At 48.8% G+C, this 19282-nt stretch overlaps 1 protein-coding gene across 4 annotated transcripts in view; it reads left to right on the top strand.

The window, feature by feature from the left end:
• LOC126913979 (uncharacterized) overlaps positions 1 to 19282 on the top strand; it is a 257491-nt gene that overhangs the window by 147505 nt on the left and 90704 nt on the right. For all 4 annotated transcript variants that reach the window (XR_007709526.1, XM_050717276.1, XM_050717277.1 and 1 more), the window contains exon 6: positions 15228 to 15417. Coding sequence is in view for 3 of the 4 variants with exons in the window: in XM_050717276.1 (XP_050573233.1) it covers positions 15228 to 15417 (190 nt within the window). In the remaining variant the exon portion in view is untranslated. The remainder of the gene's footprint in view (positions 1 to 15227; positions 15418 to 19282) is intronic.

Below are 19282 nucleotides of genomic sequence, written 5' to 3' on the forward strand. Positions count from 1 at the left end.
TGGAAACAGACTCCGGAGTCCTGCACGGAAGGAGATAGAAGCGGAGAGCTTTGGCAGGGCCTGGATGGTAGAAGCTGGTCGAAAAAGTCTTCCTTTCCAGAGAAATTACATCTCCGGTTTATACATAGCGGCTAGATGAAAGTCAACTCGAAATGCATCTTGGATGTATAGAGGGGGAAAAGAGGATAAGTCCACCGAAACGGCCAATGGCTTTTCAGCCAGCCCTTCTTTCCCTCCTTTGGAAAACCGATATCCGCTGAAAGAGGTGTCTGTGGCACGTTTCTTCACTGCCGGTGTATATCTGGACGCCGATGCAAAGTGCACAAAAGCGGCGAAACGTCGTTGGAAATAGCATTTTACAAGCCGCTCCCGATGTACATCCATTTGTATTCGTTCCTCTCCCTTTCTGGTACTCCCGTCCACAGCTGGGGCTGCGTTTCAAGGGGGAGGATACAAAGCACGCGTATGTGCGTGTGTATACAGAGGTCGTGATAAAACATCGAGAACGATACGAGAAAAGCGTCTCACGGTTACCGATGCCTCTTGTCCGATTCCTGGACACAAATCGCTCTTATTCCCCTCGTCTCGGTGATTTATCGCGTGTTTGCTTCTTTCTGACCACCGAGATTTCACGGATTTCGACGATAACGAGTAGTAAGACTTTCGTATCCCCGAAGAAACTTCTTCGACCGATAGCACCTTTAACAGGCAAACTCTATCGTCTGCATAATCTACAATGACCAACCCGTTTTCCTCGGCACTCGACCGTGGCCATGACCATGAATCTTTGTCGAGAATTCATTTTCCTCGAGCAGAGACAGCTTAATCCGGCCAGGGTTGCCGCACGAATAGCAAAACGGCGAGCAAAGAACAGTAAGAAGGAGAAGAAGAATAAGACGGTCGGAAGTTTCTTAATTATGCGAGTGCGTGGCTGCCGAGGATAAGCCTCGAGGTTGAACCGGTGTTCGTCCTCTCGCACGACGTCTCTATTTCGGCCCTCTCCTCTCACCTCGACTCTTCTCTACGTGACGTGCACGTTGAACGTCCGACATTCATCGCTCGATATATACCTCCAGGGGGTGGAGGAGGTCTGATCTCACGTCCCTGTCGCACTCGGCAACGTCTCTTTGGCCATCCCTCGTCGCGTCGCAGCTCCTCCTTTGAGGAGCTTTCTTCATCGTTCACCCTCGCTCGCCTCGATCCATCTCTATATAGCCGCCCAGGCTGTACCGTGCAGTCGCTCAGTTGCGTGGCACCACCGGTATGGAGATAAGATCGATAGTATTGTTTCGCGGTTTGCACCGCGAAATTGGGTCGTATTTTATTTGTTGGGAACCCATCAGGACTCGGAACGAGTCCTTCTCGTCCCTTTCTCGCGACAGTCACGGGGGACACCGGGTAACCCCTGTACACGCCCTGATTTATTGATCGCCGATCGCGCCTTTCTTTCTTGATATTCATGATACGATTGCTTCCTGCCTATTTTCCGCTCAAGGAGGAGACCGTTCTCCCCTTCGAAGAACTATCGTTCGAATCATTGGCCACGCAGGCGATTTCGATTATTTTTACACGCAGTTGCGTGCTTCATCCATATGCGTTCCACGTGTTTATAGGAAAATTCATTACCAAGCAAGGAGCGGTGCTACCTACAAAATATTAGGGGACGAAAGTATTTCTTACACGAGCACACGGGCGGTTAAGTTTTACAAGTTGGTCGCGAGGTTGGCAGAAGTGATGATAGGTACAACAAGAGGCGCGAAACTCGCGGGATCATCGAATTACCAGGAAAACCGGCTCCTCGCGAGATGTATCGTAAAATCTAGATGAAAATTACGGGGAAACGAGGCGAGCTACGTGCCCGTCATATTATTCAGAGCGAACAAGAGGGCGAGAATGCGCGTGATGGCGCACGGACGGGACAAATACAAAGACACAGATGGGAAAGAGCGTGACTATCGCGTCTATTCGTATTACGTTATGTCAAAGCCGACGCATCCATCATACGACCGCTGACACGTCGCGGCCTCTTTTTCACCCATGAACATGCGCGCGATGGCACGCACACACGCGTAAACGCGCGTGAAACACGCTGATCCTCGGCTCCTCCCCGGGGACGGCCGCGTTGTCAGACAACCCGCTGACATGACCTCCAAGGTGACGCCACCACGCTTTCAGGAATATTCGTAGCAACGTATTTCTCCGCGACGCGGTAATTTCGTCCTTGTCATCGGCCAACTTTTCTTCCTACCGAGACTCAAAATTGCGGACACGTTGCCGACCTTTTTTCTCATTTCTGTAATGCTTCGCTGGTTCGGTAACTATATGCGTGTAAAAATGAATTACTATATATTTCGAGGCATTGGCACGAAACGGGGACGAGGGAGTGGCGCGTTGAAACGGTTTCGATTAACGAAGTCGGTGCAAACACGCGGCTCCGGTGCCCTCGAGTCTCTTTGAAAAATGAATTACGAGCGAGGGCGAGGCGGCACAAAGACGTCGGACAATTTTAATTCGAGGATCGCGGAGCGTCTCGTGGCTCGTAACTCACGCCGTTTGCGGCGCCACTAAAGATATTTTAATTGTTCGAAATTTACCATACAGGTTCTTTGATCTGTCCGTGGCGACCGAAATGGTCGACGATCCCCAACGAAAACGTTGTCCTTCTTTTTTCACCAAGGTAAACCACCGGTGGCTTTAAAAAGAGAAGAAAACAGTGTCGAAGAGATTAAGAAGCTGCTTTACGTCCAATCTTCTTCCTCCTCCAATCCATTGCAATACGGTCCTCTTTTTACGCCAGTAGATTCGGTCGTGATTGGCAGGACGAAGAATCCTCTTTCGCGCAGGTTCGTTAACAGGCCGCCAGCGGCAGGGATCGGATTATTCCCAATTATTTCGCGTCCGTTCATCGACTTGGCGATAAACGGTCGACCACGTATACCCAACGCGAAGTACTACCGGGCGACGATTAATCGCACGTATTACGCAAACGAGCCGGGGATTGTTACGCGTTCGTCGTACAAAAAGAGTGCACTCGAGGGAAAGAGAGTCCCCTTTGATGTCGCGACTCTCTCCATTATCGACGCTACTCGGAGACATCGCGATCAAAAGTAGACCGCGGGCTGTGTTTCAACGACGGCCGTACGAACGGTTTTACTCTCGCTTTCGCACGAGTTGTCGAGAGAGAGTAGACGCTGGCGAATTTCACTCGAGGCAATAAAGCTCCTCCGTTTTCTTAACAACGAAACACGACTTGCGCGTCGCAACCATTAGCTAATCGTATCTAGAAGAAACCAGATCCAATGCCCAAGCTCTCAAAAAACTCGAATAACCAAAGCTCCGTGCAAAAAGGATCTGTCTACCAACGGTGTGGCCTCGCGTTTTCCGCCTAAGACGGGAGCCGAGCGAACGAGTCGCTGCGTTGGTTTAATTACCGATGTAAACGTAAAGGGGTACCACGCAATCCTCTTAGAGCGCGTGCCGTGCTGACCATTTCCTCTCTTCGCGGCGAAGTCACGCGGAGCAGCAAGCGAGGAGGATCTTTGTTGTCCGGGAGTGTGTGTGCAAGCAGACGGGCTCTCGGGCGAAGGACGAGGGACGGCGGGATGCGAGCCTGTACGTAAGCCTTCTCGAAACTTGGCGAATACTTGGTTGAAACACGAAACTTCTTGCATCGAGTGAATGTTGGATGAAAGACGGAAGGGATAAGACGAGAAGGTGGCGGCTGTGGCAGCGAGGGGGACGAAGGGAGCAGAGCCAGAGGGGATCTTCCGCAAGAAGTCGAGGCTCGGTGCTCGCTGTTACCGCTAACGTTTACTCGCTCGCTCGTTCGTCGGCATTGGTTTCCGTTGCTATGTTCCAGACTGCGTATGGACAGCTCGAAAGCTGTCTGTACCAGCTCGTGCCTCTCCTCGCCACAATTTCGCTATTGCCTCTCCGGTATACAGATGCATCCCTCTATTTGCCTGCCACCACTCCGGCGCAGCGTTCTTCGATCTTCCGCGTGCAATTCTACGAGCTGATGAAACATGCTGCTCCGCGGCCTCTTGCTCCCTGTGTCCGCGGTCTAAGTTTTGTATTATCAAGTCTGCCCTGTTTAAAGTTTCTTCTTAAGCTCGATAGTATTGAGTCTACGGATTGCCGATATCGTAACGAAGATAATTCACGTCGTGACAGATATGCCAGTCGCAAATACCGGTCGTAAAAACTGTAACTGATCGCCGGTTCTACGAGAATTTATAGTCGGTTCTGTTACACCAGGTGAAGAACGGTACTGCACCTGTCATCTACACACCGGCCGGAACGTTAAATGAAGATGAATGACGAGACCGGGTAGCTCGCGATGCAAAGATGTTCGTGGCTGATCGGCGCGTATCTTATGATCGCGCGATACGCGGCTATCGATCGTCGGGGGTTGCTCGTAAAGTCGAAGCTTACGATTAGAGGCGGAATAAGCGGGTAGAGGCGCTTGTCTCGCGTGTATTAACGCGAATGGAATAGACCTGACGGCTGATGGTCGAACTAACCGGGTTCCGAGCTCAAGCTGGGGCTTTTGAAGTCGCATAGTTTCCAGTGCTGGCACGCAGACATTGCGTGTCCACGAGGACTTCACCGTGCCGGAGAGAGGGATGGACGACGGGGTAGAGGGGTGGCGGCGGGTGCAACTACGACCGTTTGTCGTCACGTACAGCACCGGCTACGTGAATAGTTTGCAAATTAAGATCGCGTACGCAACGCTGAACGCTCGGACCACGTTGACCAGGTGATAGTCACGACAGGACACTAAGGGGATTGATTTGCTCGGTTGTTCCTAGTAGATGATTTCTTTTGAATACGACGATAAGTTTGACAAAATGTTGAACGGGAGGTTGTTCAATTTGAGGATGTTGTATTATAGAAGAGGCAAAGGACGTCGTAGCGGAGGTAACAAAGCCAAAGGAGTTTAACCGACCGATTTCATTTTACGAGAATGCTCGATATTATTTTGAAACAGTCCCGGTGCTACGGAGAAATTACATTACACTGTCGGATATCGACAAAGGCGTTACTAAGCTCGAATGGTACCTCCCCTATATTTTCCATTTCATGCTCTCTCTTTCTCCTCTTTCTCCTTTCTTGATTTCTTTCTCGTTTTGTCTCGAAGCCTTTACGACCTGGCAAAGGAAGAAGGGTTTGTAGTCCACGTGGACCGGATCCTTTTTGTCTCTATCTGCCGATCTCACCTTCGTAGACACAAACAGGTTTAATTAAACAAAGAAACGGGTTTTCACAATCTACTAGAATATATATCACGCTTTGCAAGTACCTACGTTTATACGTGCGATCATCGATAAACAACTGACATCGACGCGTATTTCTTTCCACTTTTATCCTCATCTCGTACAGGCAATTCATACAGATTCGTTTCTCTTGTTTACTCGTTGCTAAATCATCCAACTGATCAGCGTCTATTATCGAAAGGATGTTAAAGCGAATGGTGTTCCTCGTTCAAACGTTATCAGCCAAGATGAGCGGAGATCGCGTCGTGAATCGAGCTCGGGAGTTCGTTCGAAGAACGAGCACCTGTCGGACTGCATTTGGCTTCAACTACTCAGAAGGCAGCCGCGGCTGACCGCAACAACGTCTATACTACTGCCGGTTGTGGCGTCCTGTTACATTGTCGGTGCGGCGAGTTGGATCCCGGTAAAGTCTGTCCAACCGACTCCTTAGTCAGGATCTCGAGGGAAATGGACGACGTCTCGGCAGGTAATTGCGCGAAAGCCAGCGAGCAAAGAGGCGAAGGAAGACGACGAGGAGGAGGAGGAGGATGAGGATGAGGAAGGAGACAGCCGAGAAGAGAACGCGAGGATGGAGTGGAAAAGTGTATTATCGGAGACGTCCCGGTTCCAGTTCGCCCGGGGTAGCATTAGAGATATTACACGGGGTCTCGAGTAGCATTAAGGGTCATGTTATATTTCGCGGCCGCGACGGCGAATCTCCGAAGAGAAATTCCGCGTGGCGGTAAGTCGAGCAGGCATCCCGAACGTCTCTCAATAAGCGCGATGGTACCATAAATATTAGCGCGGCCGCGTGACGGGTATCCCCGCGAAATTTCCACGAGCTTTCCATACAACAACGGAGAGGGATACGTAAACAGGGAGGAAATATTTTTATGGATAATACGCTTTAGTTCGCGTTCAATATCAGCGTTACGATACGAGACGCGTTACCAAGTTGGGATGAAACTGGGCGTGTACCGAGCTTCGTCTACTAGAAGAAAAAGAATACGTCGGTGTCGTCTCGCGTCGTGACGTTTTATCGACTTGCTGGTAGAAGATTAAACTGATGGAACGCCGTGAGGAAGGGGGGGGGGCAGCGGAAACCGAGAAAGAAAACCCGAGGAATGAGAAGAGAGAAACATGATCTCTCGCGGTCGAAGCCTGTGCTTTCGCTTTATTACTCGGAGATAAATGTTAACGAGTCGGACGTATTAACGCTGTTTCATCGTATTCGTAATATCGTACGTCTCACGGACCAGTAGGTGAACGTGGCGAGCGTTTAGCTGTCGCGCGAACGGCTATAAACTCTTCGGTGCAATCCGCCAGGTTCCTTGGGTTTAGTGACTCGCGTTACTTGCCACGGTACGTAGTGTCATATTTAAGTGCACCGTAACTCCGGTAACCCTTGAAGATTCCCTTTACAGGTTCGAGGAGCGTGCTAGCTAGTCGGAAGACAAACGAGCGTCGTTCCGGCAAAGGGTATCAGGCGGTGGAGGTTTTCCAAATCAGCACGCGTCGCCTGTTAGTGGAACGTTACATTTCCGTATAGTCGATCCGCTGGTAACATGAAGGAAACTCGCGCTAATACTTTCGTCACGGAACAGGCAAGAAAATGGGACGATTATATGTCAGGCAAGATGAAATGGAACCATAATGGTTGCGTTTGTTCGCTTCGCGTGTTCGATTGTAAACGTACGAGGCACCAAGGCGATTCGTAAGGAATTAAATGGAAACAGGGATAGGCCAAGTTGCGACGTTATTCGAGATTCTCTATAATCATAAATCCGACGAACCTTGGGATTCAACGAACGTAAAATCTTTGGAAAGTCTCCGGGCGTTGCCGGAGGTAATTTACAGAGCGTTTCACAGGCATCGATAGTTGCCCGATAGCGAGACTTTCTATAACCTCGATCCACACCTACGGGAATATTTTACCGCTTTAACACCGCGCGCTACCTTCCCCAGACTGTCGATAACGCGAAATTTCATGGCAGCCCGTATAGAACGCGTGACTTCTCCCCCGCGACTATGCCAAAGTCCTGTCTGACATTTTTAAGAAATTCCTCACCGTCTTACCTGGGTCCCTATCCCTCTCCCTCTGCCTATACGCCGTTTTCTTGCCGTCGCTCCCGGCTGACATTATGCTAACCAGACTCCAACCCCTCGATATTTCGAAGCTTCGACGCTTCCTCGTGATCTACGAGCTCGCTATCCCCTCTCCCTCGTCCCGCTTTCTCGCTTGTTAACGCGTTCCTCGCGTAGACGAGCACCGACTAGTCGACGAACTCGCGCTCCCTGCGGGAGTATTCGAGAAATCGAATCGGAGGCAGCTTTGCCAGTTTCGATTTATTATCTTTAACCCAGAGGTAGTTGTTTTCCTTCCTGGTCGCGTAGACCGTTCAATGTCTTGCGGTCGATATCTGCCACACGAGAACAGTCTCGCAAGAAGTTAATCTTTTTAGTTAGTCTTAGTTTTACTTTAGTCTTACTTTAGTTAGAAGTTAGTCTTCGCAAAGTTAATCTTTTTCGTGTTTATGAATTTTATATCGCACGGTGGCAAACTACCGTACGATCTTTCCAATGTTCTCAAACTTTTTACGGGTCACAGGAACGATAATCGACGGGTTAACATCTTGATATCGAGCGAAACTTCCGGCAACGATATGATTTATTTTGAGGGATTCGGTACTCAGACGTGTTCCTGTCATGCGCGTGGCATATTTCAGCGTTATTTCGGCGACGGAAATTCGATACGCGCCGTCGCGTCGTCGGGACAGCGAAATCGGAGCGATCGTCGCCCGTCGACGTCGGTTTATCGAAAATTTATTCGTCCCACCGACATGTGACTGGCTCTCGCTTTGAAGAGAACCGACAGCCAACGAGCATCGTCACTGTTGACAAATGAAAGTTACTCGATATTGCGCCAATAAAATTCTATCCGCCCAATAAATGCCCGGTCCCTTCAAACAGCGACGCGCGCGCTCCAAGAAATGCACCCCTTCGAGCACGACCTTTGCGCCACGATTTTTCCTCCTATCCGCTACCAACGAATAACAATTTTCACGTCGTTTCGTTTTTTACTTATCGTAATAATACGTAACAATCTACATTTTCGCTACGCAATCTAAAAAATAATTATCTTTCTTATTGAATCGCGAACGCGTTTCAAATTGAACCTTGACGGGAAACTGCGAAATTGCTTGGTAAAATACGTTTTCGACGTGACGAACGGGCCGCGTAAAGCTGTCGTAGGTGAAATTCGCGAAGACGCCGGAAAGTTGAAGCGAAACGAGCTCGCGAACGGAACACCACCGTTTCTGGACCGGAAGGTTTTACGTCGCCGTGGTAAAAGGCCAGGCGAATCCCCAGGTGCATTCATATTTCTCTGGGCTACGCGGCTACGGAACTGCGCGCGCAAATAACTCTTCCGGCAAGTTTCCGCGAACTTGCGAACGCTTGTTCGCCGCTTCGAAGGCGCCGCGAGTATTTACATAGTCATTTGCAGCAGCGATGCGCGCTTTCCGTCGCTAGAACCGTGTCGAATCGTTGATCTTCCGTCGACCATTAGCCGTTCCGGGGAATTGTCGAACATTTTACGAGTCGTGGTTTCCCTCGTGAATCTCAAAGTTCGATCTTTAAATTAAAGCATTCGCGCGAAACCGGTCGCCCTAACTTACCAAGTTACCGAGTACGTAGGTACTCGATTTTCGAAGTCGTGTAATCTAAATCGATTGTTTTTTTTTTTTTTTAAGGCTACCGAATTTTTCATATTTGATTATAACTTCGCTGGAATCCTAGCAGCGTAGAGTTTACGAGGCAAAAAATTAAGTTTACCAGCGGTAGAAAGTCTAGCAGACGATTCGGATTCACGAGTAACACGATAAGTCGTCGAATATTTCCATCAGACGTGGTCGAGGAGGCGATCGGTAGCCGAGAACGGTCTTCGAAGAGAGAATGAGAGAGACAGCCCTCTCGATGGCAACGGCAATCAAACTTTTCCGTAACACAAATCAGATTTCCACGGTTGCTCGCGCGTTGTCGGATCACCTCCGTTCTCCCCGATTTTCTTCCCGATCGTTGTCGTCGCCTTCTTGAATATTTATGGCCGCTCAAGACAGACGAGTCACGGATCCCCGTTAAGAAGGTACTTCTTCCATCCTGTCGTTAATACGACGAATGAATCAGGACAATATTGGAAAATTACCCGTGTAACGTACTATGAAACGAACCGATCGTCTGTCACGTAACTACAAGACACCCCTGGGGTCTCTGTAGACGCGAAAGCGTAACTATATTTCACAGTACCCCGGCGGGATTACTTTTTCGCGAATCTGCCCACACCCCTTTCTTTTCCTTCCCCGCGTTGTTTCATCTCGCTGGTCCGTTCCAGTCCGCTCTGTACTTTCTCTCCATGGCCGATAAATACGCGGCTTTTTTCATTGCACTTGCCACGAGCCGGCACATCGCCCCTACCTATCTATCCCCTGCACCAACGTTCGTTGCAACCAACCCCGTGCACGTCGCTGATGGACGAGGAGCCGCGCTCATCCCTCTTCTATATACATCAATTTGGCGAGTTCGCGTACGTATATACACGTAGGCGCGCGTATCGAAGGGAGCCTGGGTGATATTTTCCCTACCCTCTCCCTCCCCTCCACCGCCCCATCATTCCTCACCCTCAACCCCGTCGATTTTGCCTTCCCTCGGCCGACGCTCCTTTCTGTTTCGTTCTTATCAATTCGAGCGTAATGTGTCTGCAGGATGAAACACATCGCGTTGCGCAGGATCACAAAGAGTCGGCTCTCGCTACTGAAGGACCCCGTCAAGGGGTTCGGTCCATCTGTAGCCCGCAATTTCCGCTTTTGCTTGGTCGCAAGCTTTTCGCTTCATTTTTCTTTCGGTCGCATCACGACGTCGTCCGCGAATCCTATTCTTATCGTCGGCTTTATCGACGTATACAGGCTGCCGAATTATCGCGATTTTCAGCCCGTGAAACGAGATGTCGTTTTGTCAACGTCGACCTTCTTAATACGAAACCTGGATGTTTTGGAACTGATGTTCTCGAAGAAAATTCTTTGACTTTTTAATACTTATCGAGATAGTATTAGGTCGTCTGAAAAGTTTCTTTCGTTTTATGAGGAAGTAATAGACGCACAACGTTTTTCGTTTCATATTATTTTGACGAATTACGTACGAACTATTTTGTTCTGTTGAGACAAACACCGTGACATTTCACAGACTTGTTTTCTCGTTTGTGTGAAGGTGCAGTATTGTAAAAAACGCGTTTGTTTGAACATTGTCGGTTATAAGAAACCTAATACATTATTTTTGAAAAGAAAGGAATATTTTATGACCAAATACTAGGAGTATCTCGTAAATCTACAAGGGATGTTAAACGGTGGAAACAATTTGATCAAAGCTAGTAGCTGCAAGCAGCTGAGGCATCCTTTGCTTTTCTCTTAACGTGCCCTCACCCTGATCATTCGCCGGCATCCCGTATGATTTACGACACGAGAACGAGCACGTACGGCCATGTAAGTTAAACGGCCTTCTCACGCACGGCCCGTTTCCTGAAGTTGTTGCGAATTTCGTGTGCGATACGCTGCGGTAAGGTGCATCCGGATGGTTATTGTTCTTCGAAGAAATTTGAGGCGAGTTTCGTTATCAACCAAACGTGATTCCATTCTCCTTTTAAATTATCACTCCTCGGTTCATCTACTTTATCGCAACGGTGGCGAATTATTTCTATTGAACCGCAAAGAGAAGATCTCAGTATCGTGTAATCCGCGAAACGTTCGACAAATTGATGGCTCGATTGAGAATTTTTTTCACAATTTATTTCAGAATTTCAGTCGGCGGTAGTTGAGAAAGAATTTTGGCACGGTACGCGTTGAAAACTATCGATTGGAACAGCAGATGGATGGTAGGCGTGAGGAGTATTACAGAAAGAGTCTCCTCTTGATTATCTTGAGCGTTCGAAGTGCGGACGTAGTTGGAGAGGGGGAGTCGATAGAAATGCGTAGGATGTAGAGAAAATGCGAGAGGCCGCTGAATACGTGGACGGGATTTTTCACGAATCGATTATGGCAATTCAATCAGGGACACCGAGGGCCAGAGGTGGGAGACGAGGATTTGTCGTTTCGACGCCAGCCGAACCTCCGGGATGTGGTTTATCCGAACTTCTATCCGCGCCCTCTCGGATGTTCTCCATCCATTCCGCCGGAATACTCGGTGTTTTCTTTCCGTTTCCGGGTAGCTGGATAGAGTGGAGTATGAACAAGTGGCTGGGAAGAGAGGCAGCTAACGGAATTGGTAAGTTTGTCGAACCGTCGCCAGCGTAAGTCGAATGAGAGAAACAATGGGAAATGGAAAATTGTGTGCAATTTTCAAACTATTTTCGACTCAAAAGATAACAAATTTTACTTGCACGCGTTGATAATTTTAAACACCGTAATTACACATCGCGTGAAAAACGCGAACGCACGAAACAGTGTTTTTAATTTGCCGAATCACGATCCTGCTCAATTACTTTAATCAATTTCGTCGTCCTGTCTTCCAGCCTGGTCGTGCCCAACCCTAAGAGAGATCATAGCAGAGAAAAAGTCGGCTGATGTATTCTCGGCGCCGTTGGGCGTGGAAGCTCGCGTGCGCGCGTCTTTTTAGAAGTTTTTAATTCCTAGCGAGCCGCGTATCAGTCGCGTCGGAGCGGCAGATATGCGACCTTGCTAACGGCCCCCGACGTTTAAAGCGCTTCGCGCCATAATTTCCTTGATTAAGCCGAGATACGTGGCGAGTTGCCAAGGAGGTTGGCCGGAGAAGGACGAAGGGCGGTCGAGGGCGCGAGTGTCCGCTCGCTCGTAAATAACATCGCGAATTAAGCGTGTAATTTCCGCGCGAATTACGAGTGTGCCTCTCTTTTTGCTCCTCGATGCTTTCGTTACGATATAAAACGGAGAAGCGAGTGCGGCGGAGGAAGGGAGGAAAAAAAAAATAGAGAGGAAGGAGAAAGAGAGGGAAAATTTATGACCGTGGCGGCGAGACGCGAGGCCCTGACGGGCTCTGTCAACGTCGGACACGGTCAGCGACGTATGATCGATGCCGCTGCAATCGGATTACGTGAACATTTTTATAGCGTTCGCCGTTTTAATGCCTTTTAACTCATTCACTTTGTCAGCGAGGGAATCAATAGCAAATCGCAGCTGTGTTAGTACCGTGCAACTAAGAAACAAATACAGGAACCATAAAAAATATTTCCACGCTATCCTATTTATTATAACGTTTATATAGCAATCAATCAGCGAAGTGTAGTCATTTCTATCTTTATGGTTTAAAATTGGCTGCTGCTCTTACGAGGTCACTTGATTTCTTTTACAAGTGGCTAGAATTTTTCTATCATTCGTGATATCGCAGGTGATCGTCGATTAAAGAGACACGAGAAAATGACCTCTCGTCGAAGATTGAGAACACGCGAGCGCCAGTACGCATCTGTTCCTCGTGATTGATGTGTAGATTGCGTTTGCGCGATGCGCACCTGCGTCCTCCGCTTCGTTTTCAGATTCTCGAAACGTGCTACGGCTGATGAAAGAAGCGACCGATTTTTTTTTCTCTTTCGAAAGGGGAGACCTTCGTGTTCGCTCGAGTATCAGGCATTTTCTTTGATGAAATTCTGCCGCGAGAAAAACCCGAAGCACTACTTGATTATATTTAGCGTGTTTGATGTAAAATACCCTCGAGCTTGTCATATTTCAAACTCGTGTCAGATCTACGACATAGCTCTACAGTTCTTCACAAGCGCCATACGCCCGTTCTCTTGTACGCTACGTGTTCAACGATATTCGTTGGAGTTTCCTTTCGCTGCAGTAGAGTCGTACTGTTCGCAACAGGTTTGTAAATGCTAATGAATCAAGGGGCTACTATATCTTTCTTTGCGATATCCTTCCAACAATATTAATTTGCCGAACAGGAGCGTCATGTTACTCTCTTTTCCAACCAACCAAATATTAAGGAATTTAATTAAAGTAGACTGCATGGAACGAAACAGAAAAGTGACGCGTGAACGGGACTTGCTCGCAAAGTACATTTCCTCGATCATACTGTTGACTCTGACGTCTGGCTGTCGCAAAGTATCCGAAGTTTCCCTCCAGTCGAAACTTACTTTTCTCGTTTAAATATTTGACCGAGTGAAATAAGTTTCTCGCGTCCCTTCGTCTACTCGACGAGCGATCGACGGTCATCCAGGTGACTGTCACCAATTTACGAACGAGTTTTCTTTCCTCCGCCGCAACGTTGACGTTTCGATGGCTCGTCGGCGCCTCGATTATCGACATCACGATTCCGGCGAACGATCAGTCGCACGCATCGTCGAGCGTAACTGAAAAATCGACGGTGACCGAATAAAAAGCAGACAGTAAAAACGGTTTGGGAAATCGTTGGTGGATTCGAGCGGCGCCGATTCGTTCGTTCGAGTTTCGGTTGGTAAAATCGCGGCTGACAACTGACACCGAAGGGGACAGCAAATAATTAAAGCGGGCATAAAAGTCGAAATGCCGGAGGTCCCGCCGTTCGGGGAAGGGACGAACGATACGATGATTTCGCGGCCGCAACTCGTTAGGATGGGCAACGGTGTGGTTGATTGGCGAGCTCAAAAACGAATAATTTTTACGATAGTCATTCGCGTGTCACGATATGTTATTGGCTCTCGTCTATCGTTTACGATACCTCGTTGAATATCAATCGTCCGTTTGAAGTCGTCGAAACGATCTCGTTTTTTATGGTCCTGCCGCGAAAATAAAAGAATAAACTATAATAGAAAATAATAGAAAAAACTATAAACTCGTTGTAGATCGTAGCGATAGTTGAACGAGTATAGCGACACTTTTATTCGGTCAACTATACGTACCGTCTGGCACCACCAAAAATTTATCTCCACCAGCTGAACCACTTCAGCTCGGTAACGAATTTTTTACGTCCCGTCGTCGTTGCACCGTGTGGTTGCGTTAAAAAATCATGCCATCCAGTACGATTACCAGGCGCATAGTATCTTCTCGTGAGACTATTAGCCTCGGTCCATGAAGAGGCGAGGCAAACGATGCGGATTATTCGGACGAGTAATACGGCCCGGAAGTCGTGGCTGATGGGGAACGTTGATAACTGGTTCGTGTCCACCCCCGTGTTCACGGTCCTTTCTATTTTTTATGACGCCCTACAGGGCGGTTGCAAATGCTTGTACGCGTACACCGCAACGAGAACTGCGTGTACGATGGAACGGGAAAGAAGGAGCGAGAGCGGAAGTGGGCGAGGGGCGGGCGAGAGAGTTGGCTCTCTCGTTGGTATTTCCAATTTCACAGAGCGTGGGTTAACGAGGCCCGAGGGCTGGAGAAGTTAGGGCGACCAAGCCCCTGAAACGTCCTCTGCCCCGCCAAAAGTGAGCCCTATGGTCCCAGTGTTATACCTCTTCACCCTGTTCTCTCTCTGTTCGTTCGTCTGTCTGTCTCTCTCTATCTCACTCGACCAGTTTCTGGTGGCGCACCCCTTTAAACGCGGTGCCCTGCTACGCGCACGGGGTTCCAGCACATTACCTTCGCTGATTACCGGCCTGCCTCGCGGAGTATGTCACCCAGTCACCCTCGAGACACATACCTTCTGCAATCCAGCGACCCTTTCCTACGGCTCCTTCGTATCTTCGAGATAGGCATCGCAGGAAACGTTCGAGACGAACGAACGACCGTCTGCCGGCGCGGCGCTCTTCTCTCCTGAGATTTAAGCGGTTCCTCGATTTCGCAGCGCGTGCCTTGTGTGTCTGTTGCCGGCGAATTCCATCCCGTGAAAAGTTTATTAGACACGCGAGATCGTGTGCGTTGCGCCTCCGTGATTTACTCGGTGCGTTCTTGCGAGTTAATGTGGTTTATGGTAATATCAAGGATGGATCGGTATCGCAGTATTATAATATACTGTATCTTGTTTACATTTCAGAGCAGCTCAGAAGTTAAACCTTTCATCGAGCCCCCATCGTCGACGTCGCTCCGGCGACGAGAACATCGGCTCTGACGAGCAACCAATCTTTCCGAATGGATACGCCGCCCTTCTTCTCAAATCACCTCCACCAGCGCCTCCGGCTCTTCTGCGGAGGATAGGCGTCAAGGAGCTCACCGGTGTCGGCAAGGTAAGTTTACTTTTCACCTAAGTCATAGAGAATTCTTCGCATATATTAGCCGAACCAATGCTGCCCATTCGTCAGCCAGAAAATAGTGCTTCCACGAGCCGATAGTTTAATCAGAGACAGGAACACGTGTAGTTGGTTCAAGGCGGAAAGGCTCTTGGCTTCCGACTCGTTCGTCCATCGTTCAGCTTAGAACCGCATGTGCTCGAAACGACCTCGTGGCAATCCCAAATCCATCGTATTGGATTCCACTGCAGACACGCGACCTTCTCTCTAGCTCTAGAGTATTGAAGCGAGGCCGCGTGCTCGCTCGTACAGGACGTCCAGGGTGCAGCGTGGAAATCTTGGCGAGGGCGCGCGAATTGAAATGCAGATGAGCGTCTCGCGCTGGTATAAGCCGTGGTTGCTCTCCTATCCGCTCTACCCCTTCGCCTTCCTCTTCCCGTTCTCGCTCAAATTTTCTTCCATCGCAATGCGTCCTCCTTACCGCGATTACCTGCTCGCTTGAATATTCGCCCCCGACAATGATTCACCTTCGCGTCGGCTGAAATGAACTATGTTGGGATATCCACGGAGAACAGCCACAACGATATAGTTTACTGCAAACTATCCAGGTGGACTGAAGCGAAACTTCGATCGTGAAGGTAACATCGTTTGGAAAAATATGTTATTATCATTTGTTCCTCGAACAAAGAGTCGCAGAATCGCGTTAGCGTCGTTTCAGCCTTGTCTCGTTGCTGTTGAGAAACGCACGGACGAGGCAACGTGTCCCAGATATTTCAGGAAGCCAACCAGTACATTAGATACTAGTACGTCAAAGGGGATGCTCGTTACGCAGCGAGACGCGAACCCTTCTTCGCGGAATAAAAGCGAGCGATGCGGGAGCTAGCAGCAAGCTGCTGCTGCGCGTAAACCAGCGCAACCCGGTTGGGATTGTTGAAAATTAATTCATGAGAAATAACGGTTTGTTGTTTACCAGTCGGTAAAGCTAATTAAAACGGGGTGAGGTCGTCGAATGAGGAAGAAGACGGCTGGTAGGCGAAGCGATATACATAGAGACAGAGAGAGTTGAAGCTGTCTCCTTTAAAAGACGAGCTATATTATTTTGCAGCCAGTCGGGCGTATTCCAGCTTTGTCTTTTCTCTCTCCTAGCTTCCGTCCGGCTTTCGCGCGCGTACGTGTGCGACGGCTCACGTTTGCTCGGGAAACGAGATTTCCATGGGGTTCGGTTGCACGAAGAAAAGTTTGAAAAGAGAAGTTCTGTCGTCAAACGCGACACACGCGTTTCGAATCAATTAGGAGTCGAAGGCGTGAACGTACTGGAGAAAAATCGGAAACAAATTTAACTGGCGGTAAATTAAGTTGTAAAAGATCTAGGTGAATCTTTCTGCGTTCCTCTTCTCTGTACCTGTATATTCCCATTGAAAATATCGACTTTGGTTTAGTATCAATTCAACCTCTTTACCTGAAAATTTGCTTTCACTTGTGACGCGAGCACTTTAACCCGCGCAAGGGGAGGCAACCAAAATGACGGCGAATCGAGAGAAATCGAGCGAGGAACGATCGAAGTCAGGATTAGACAGGTAACGTGACAGTCGTGCGGCGATGGTAGGCGAGCTTTGCCCGCGTAATTATCGTTTCTATGAGAGACGGGGACGGCAGTATGCGCGCAGCTGTCGAGTCCGGTCGGCCACCTCACAGACAGTCGAATATTTAGTGTCTCTATGAAGAGAGTAATTAAACCGGCCGTTGGCGCGTCTAATACTGGCCAAACGTGGCTTTGCTTTGGCTTTCTGCTCGTGTAGTCGCGAGCCGTCTCTGCCGTGACCGGTAGCCAGATTCGTTGCTTCTCTCTCGCGTGCGAGCGTTTTACAGGATGCAAGAGACTTTAACGGTACTCCTCTGGTCGTCTGTCAGTCTGTCTGTCCGTACCGTTGCCGTCGGTACTTTCGAGTCGCGCTGTCGGCTTCCAATTTGGCTTCCAGCCGATGCGACAAAGCTGTGTTCTGGTTTCATCATTTAAGTATAAACTCCTGTTTCGGCTCCACGGCATCATCTACCGAGCAAATTGCGCGCCGGTTCGCGTGCAACCAAACACGTTCGTAGCTTCCGAACGATCTTCCTTTTTTCTTCTTAAGATCGTCGATATCCTCGTCGAATAGACGAATTCATTGTGAGAGAGAAATGGAACTTTTTATCGTATAATTGCCGTAAATTGAAATGGATAAAAACGCAAGAAAGGAATTTATCGATTAGAATTTAATATGAATGTTGGTCGCTCCCGAAATCTTTTTCTCGTTGAATCGGGGCGATGAAGAGGTCGAGCCGGAGGCCGAGACTCTCAGAAGGTAAACATTGTGATTTCCGGCGAATCTCGATCCAATATGCGACCCGTGTGGCCTCAATCTACGAAAGAAAAACCATGGATGGGCAGATTGGACAGGACGCTGGCGCAGTCGGGGAAGATTCAGCCTCCGAGTCGAACAAACGCAAAGTCAATAATCCATCGGTGGAAGGAAAAGAGAGGAGCGTGATTTTTATGGGCTCGTACGACCGTGTACCAACAATTTTCTCTTTTTCCTCGAGGCTGGTTCGCCGATGCGAAAGAAGGACGAGCGCACGAGAGACGAAGAGACGGAAAATGGTAGCCGGGCTTGCGGCCAGTGCCGCGAGAGCCGGGCGAAATGAACCGTGATCAGGCCGATGCTCGTAGCTCCCATTCTGGAAACAAGCGGGAATTCTCTTACGAACTCGATCACCTCTAAGACAAAGAAACGAGAAAGAGGGCGAACTCGCGCGCGTGCTTCGTATGTGGAAACCCCTGTTCGTGGCACTCGACTCGCCGGAAAGGAACAACGGGGGTCGGAAATGAACGCCGGGAAATGAAATTTTAAAGCCGGACGAGTGGAACGCAGTCGCGATCGAGACGATTCGTTTTGCACCGATGGGAAATATTTTTTAATCTCATTCCTGCTCCGTACAGTACGTTCCCGTCGCAGTACGATCGTAAAAGAAACGGGGAAAACGGGAAAACCTTTCCAGATAAAGTTTTAACGATGAAATATATTTTTTTCGTTATTAGGAACTTTCATCGAAAATAATTTCATTACCGAGATGTTTTACCCTGGCTGAAAAATTTTCTAATTTTTCCTCAAATGTACGCGGTCCTCCACTTCGCTAAAGTTCTCAAATTTAATCTGTTTCTGTACGGTCCATCAGTCCGAACGAACATAGCTACCTTTCCAATTCGGTCGATTTAGACAAACGCTTCCCATTTTCCCGTACTTTGTTAACGAAGTTTGTTAACAACGCGCGACGAGCTTCTGGTCGAGTTCGTTCCAATCAGACGCGGTAATTCGTTTCTCCGTAGGATTATTCCGACGACGAATGGATCGAATTTTAGCGAGCGAATCGACCCAGCGGAGAAGCAAGGGGGCCAATCGCGGGTCGCGAATAGGGGAGATAGATTTATAGGGGAGAAAGTGACCGTGGACGCGCGGCGCGGAAAGTTTTCCCCCGGAAATCATTTCGCTAATTCGAGAGAATCGACGCGTACGGGGGAACGGCGTCCCGTCACCCTGGGAAAAGGAAAGTTTTATGGGCTGTTCGATGCGTCTCGACTACCACTTACCACCCTCGGCATTATTCATTTATTAATAGCCCATTCGCGGCTCTTCTCTCCCTTCCTTCTCCTCGACAGACAGATTTTTCCTCCGAGAGTATTTCCTTAATAGGTTCTTACATATTTTCAATGGTAATAAAAGAAAATACAGCATCTATTGCCACAGGATGGATCGATCGATCGCAGTTATTCGCAGCGTGCCCTGGAGATAGACGCGAGGACATGCGCAATTTCATCGAGGAAGCT

Source organism: Bombus affinis, chromosome 3 (genome assembly GCF_024516045.1).
Source record: "Bombus affinis isolate iyBomAffi1 chromosome 3, iyBomAffi1.2, whole genome shotgun sequence".
NCBI lineage: Eukaryota > Metazoa > Arthropoda > Insecta > Hymenoptera > Apidae > Bombus > Bombus affinis.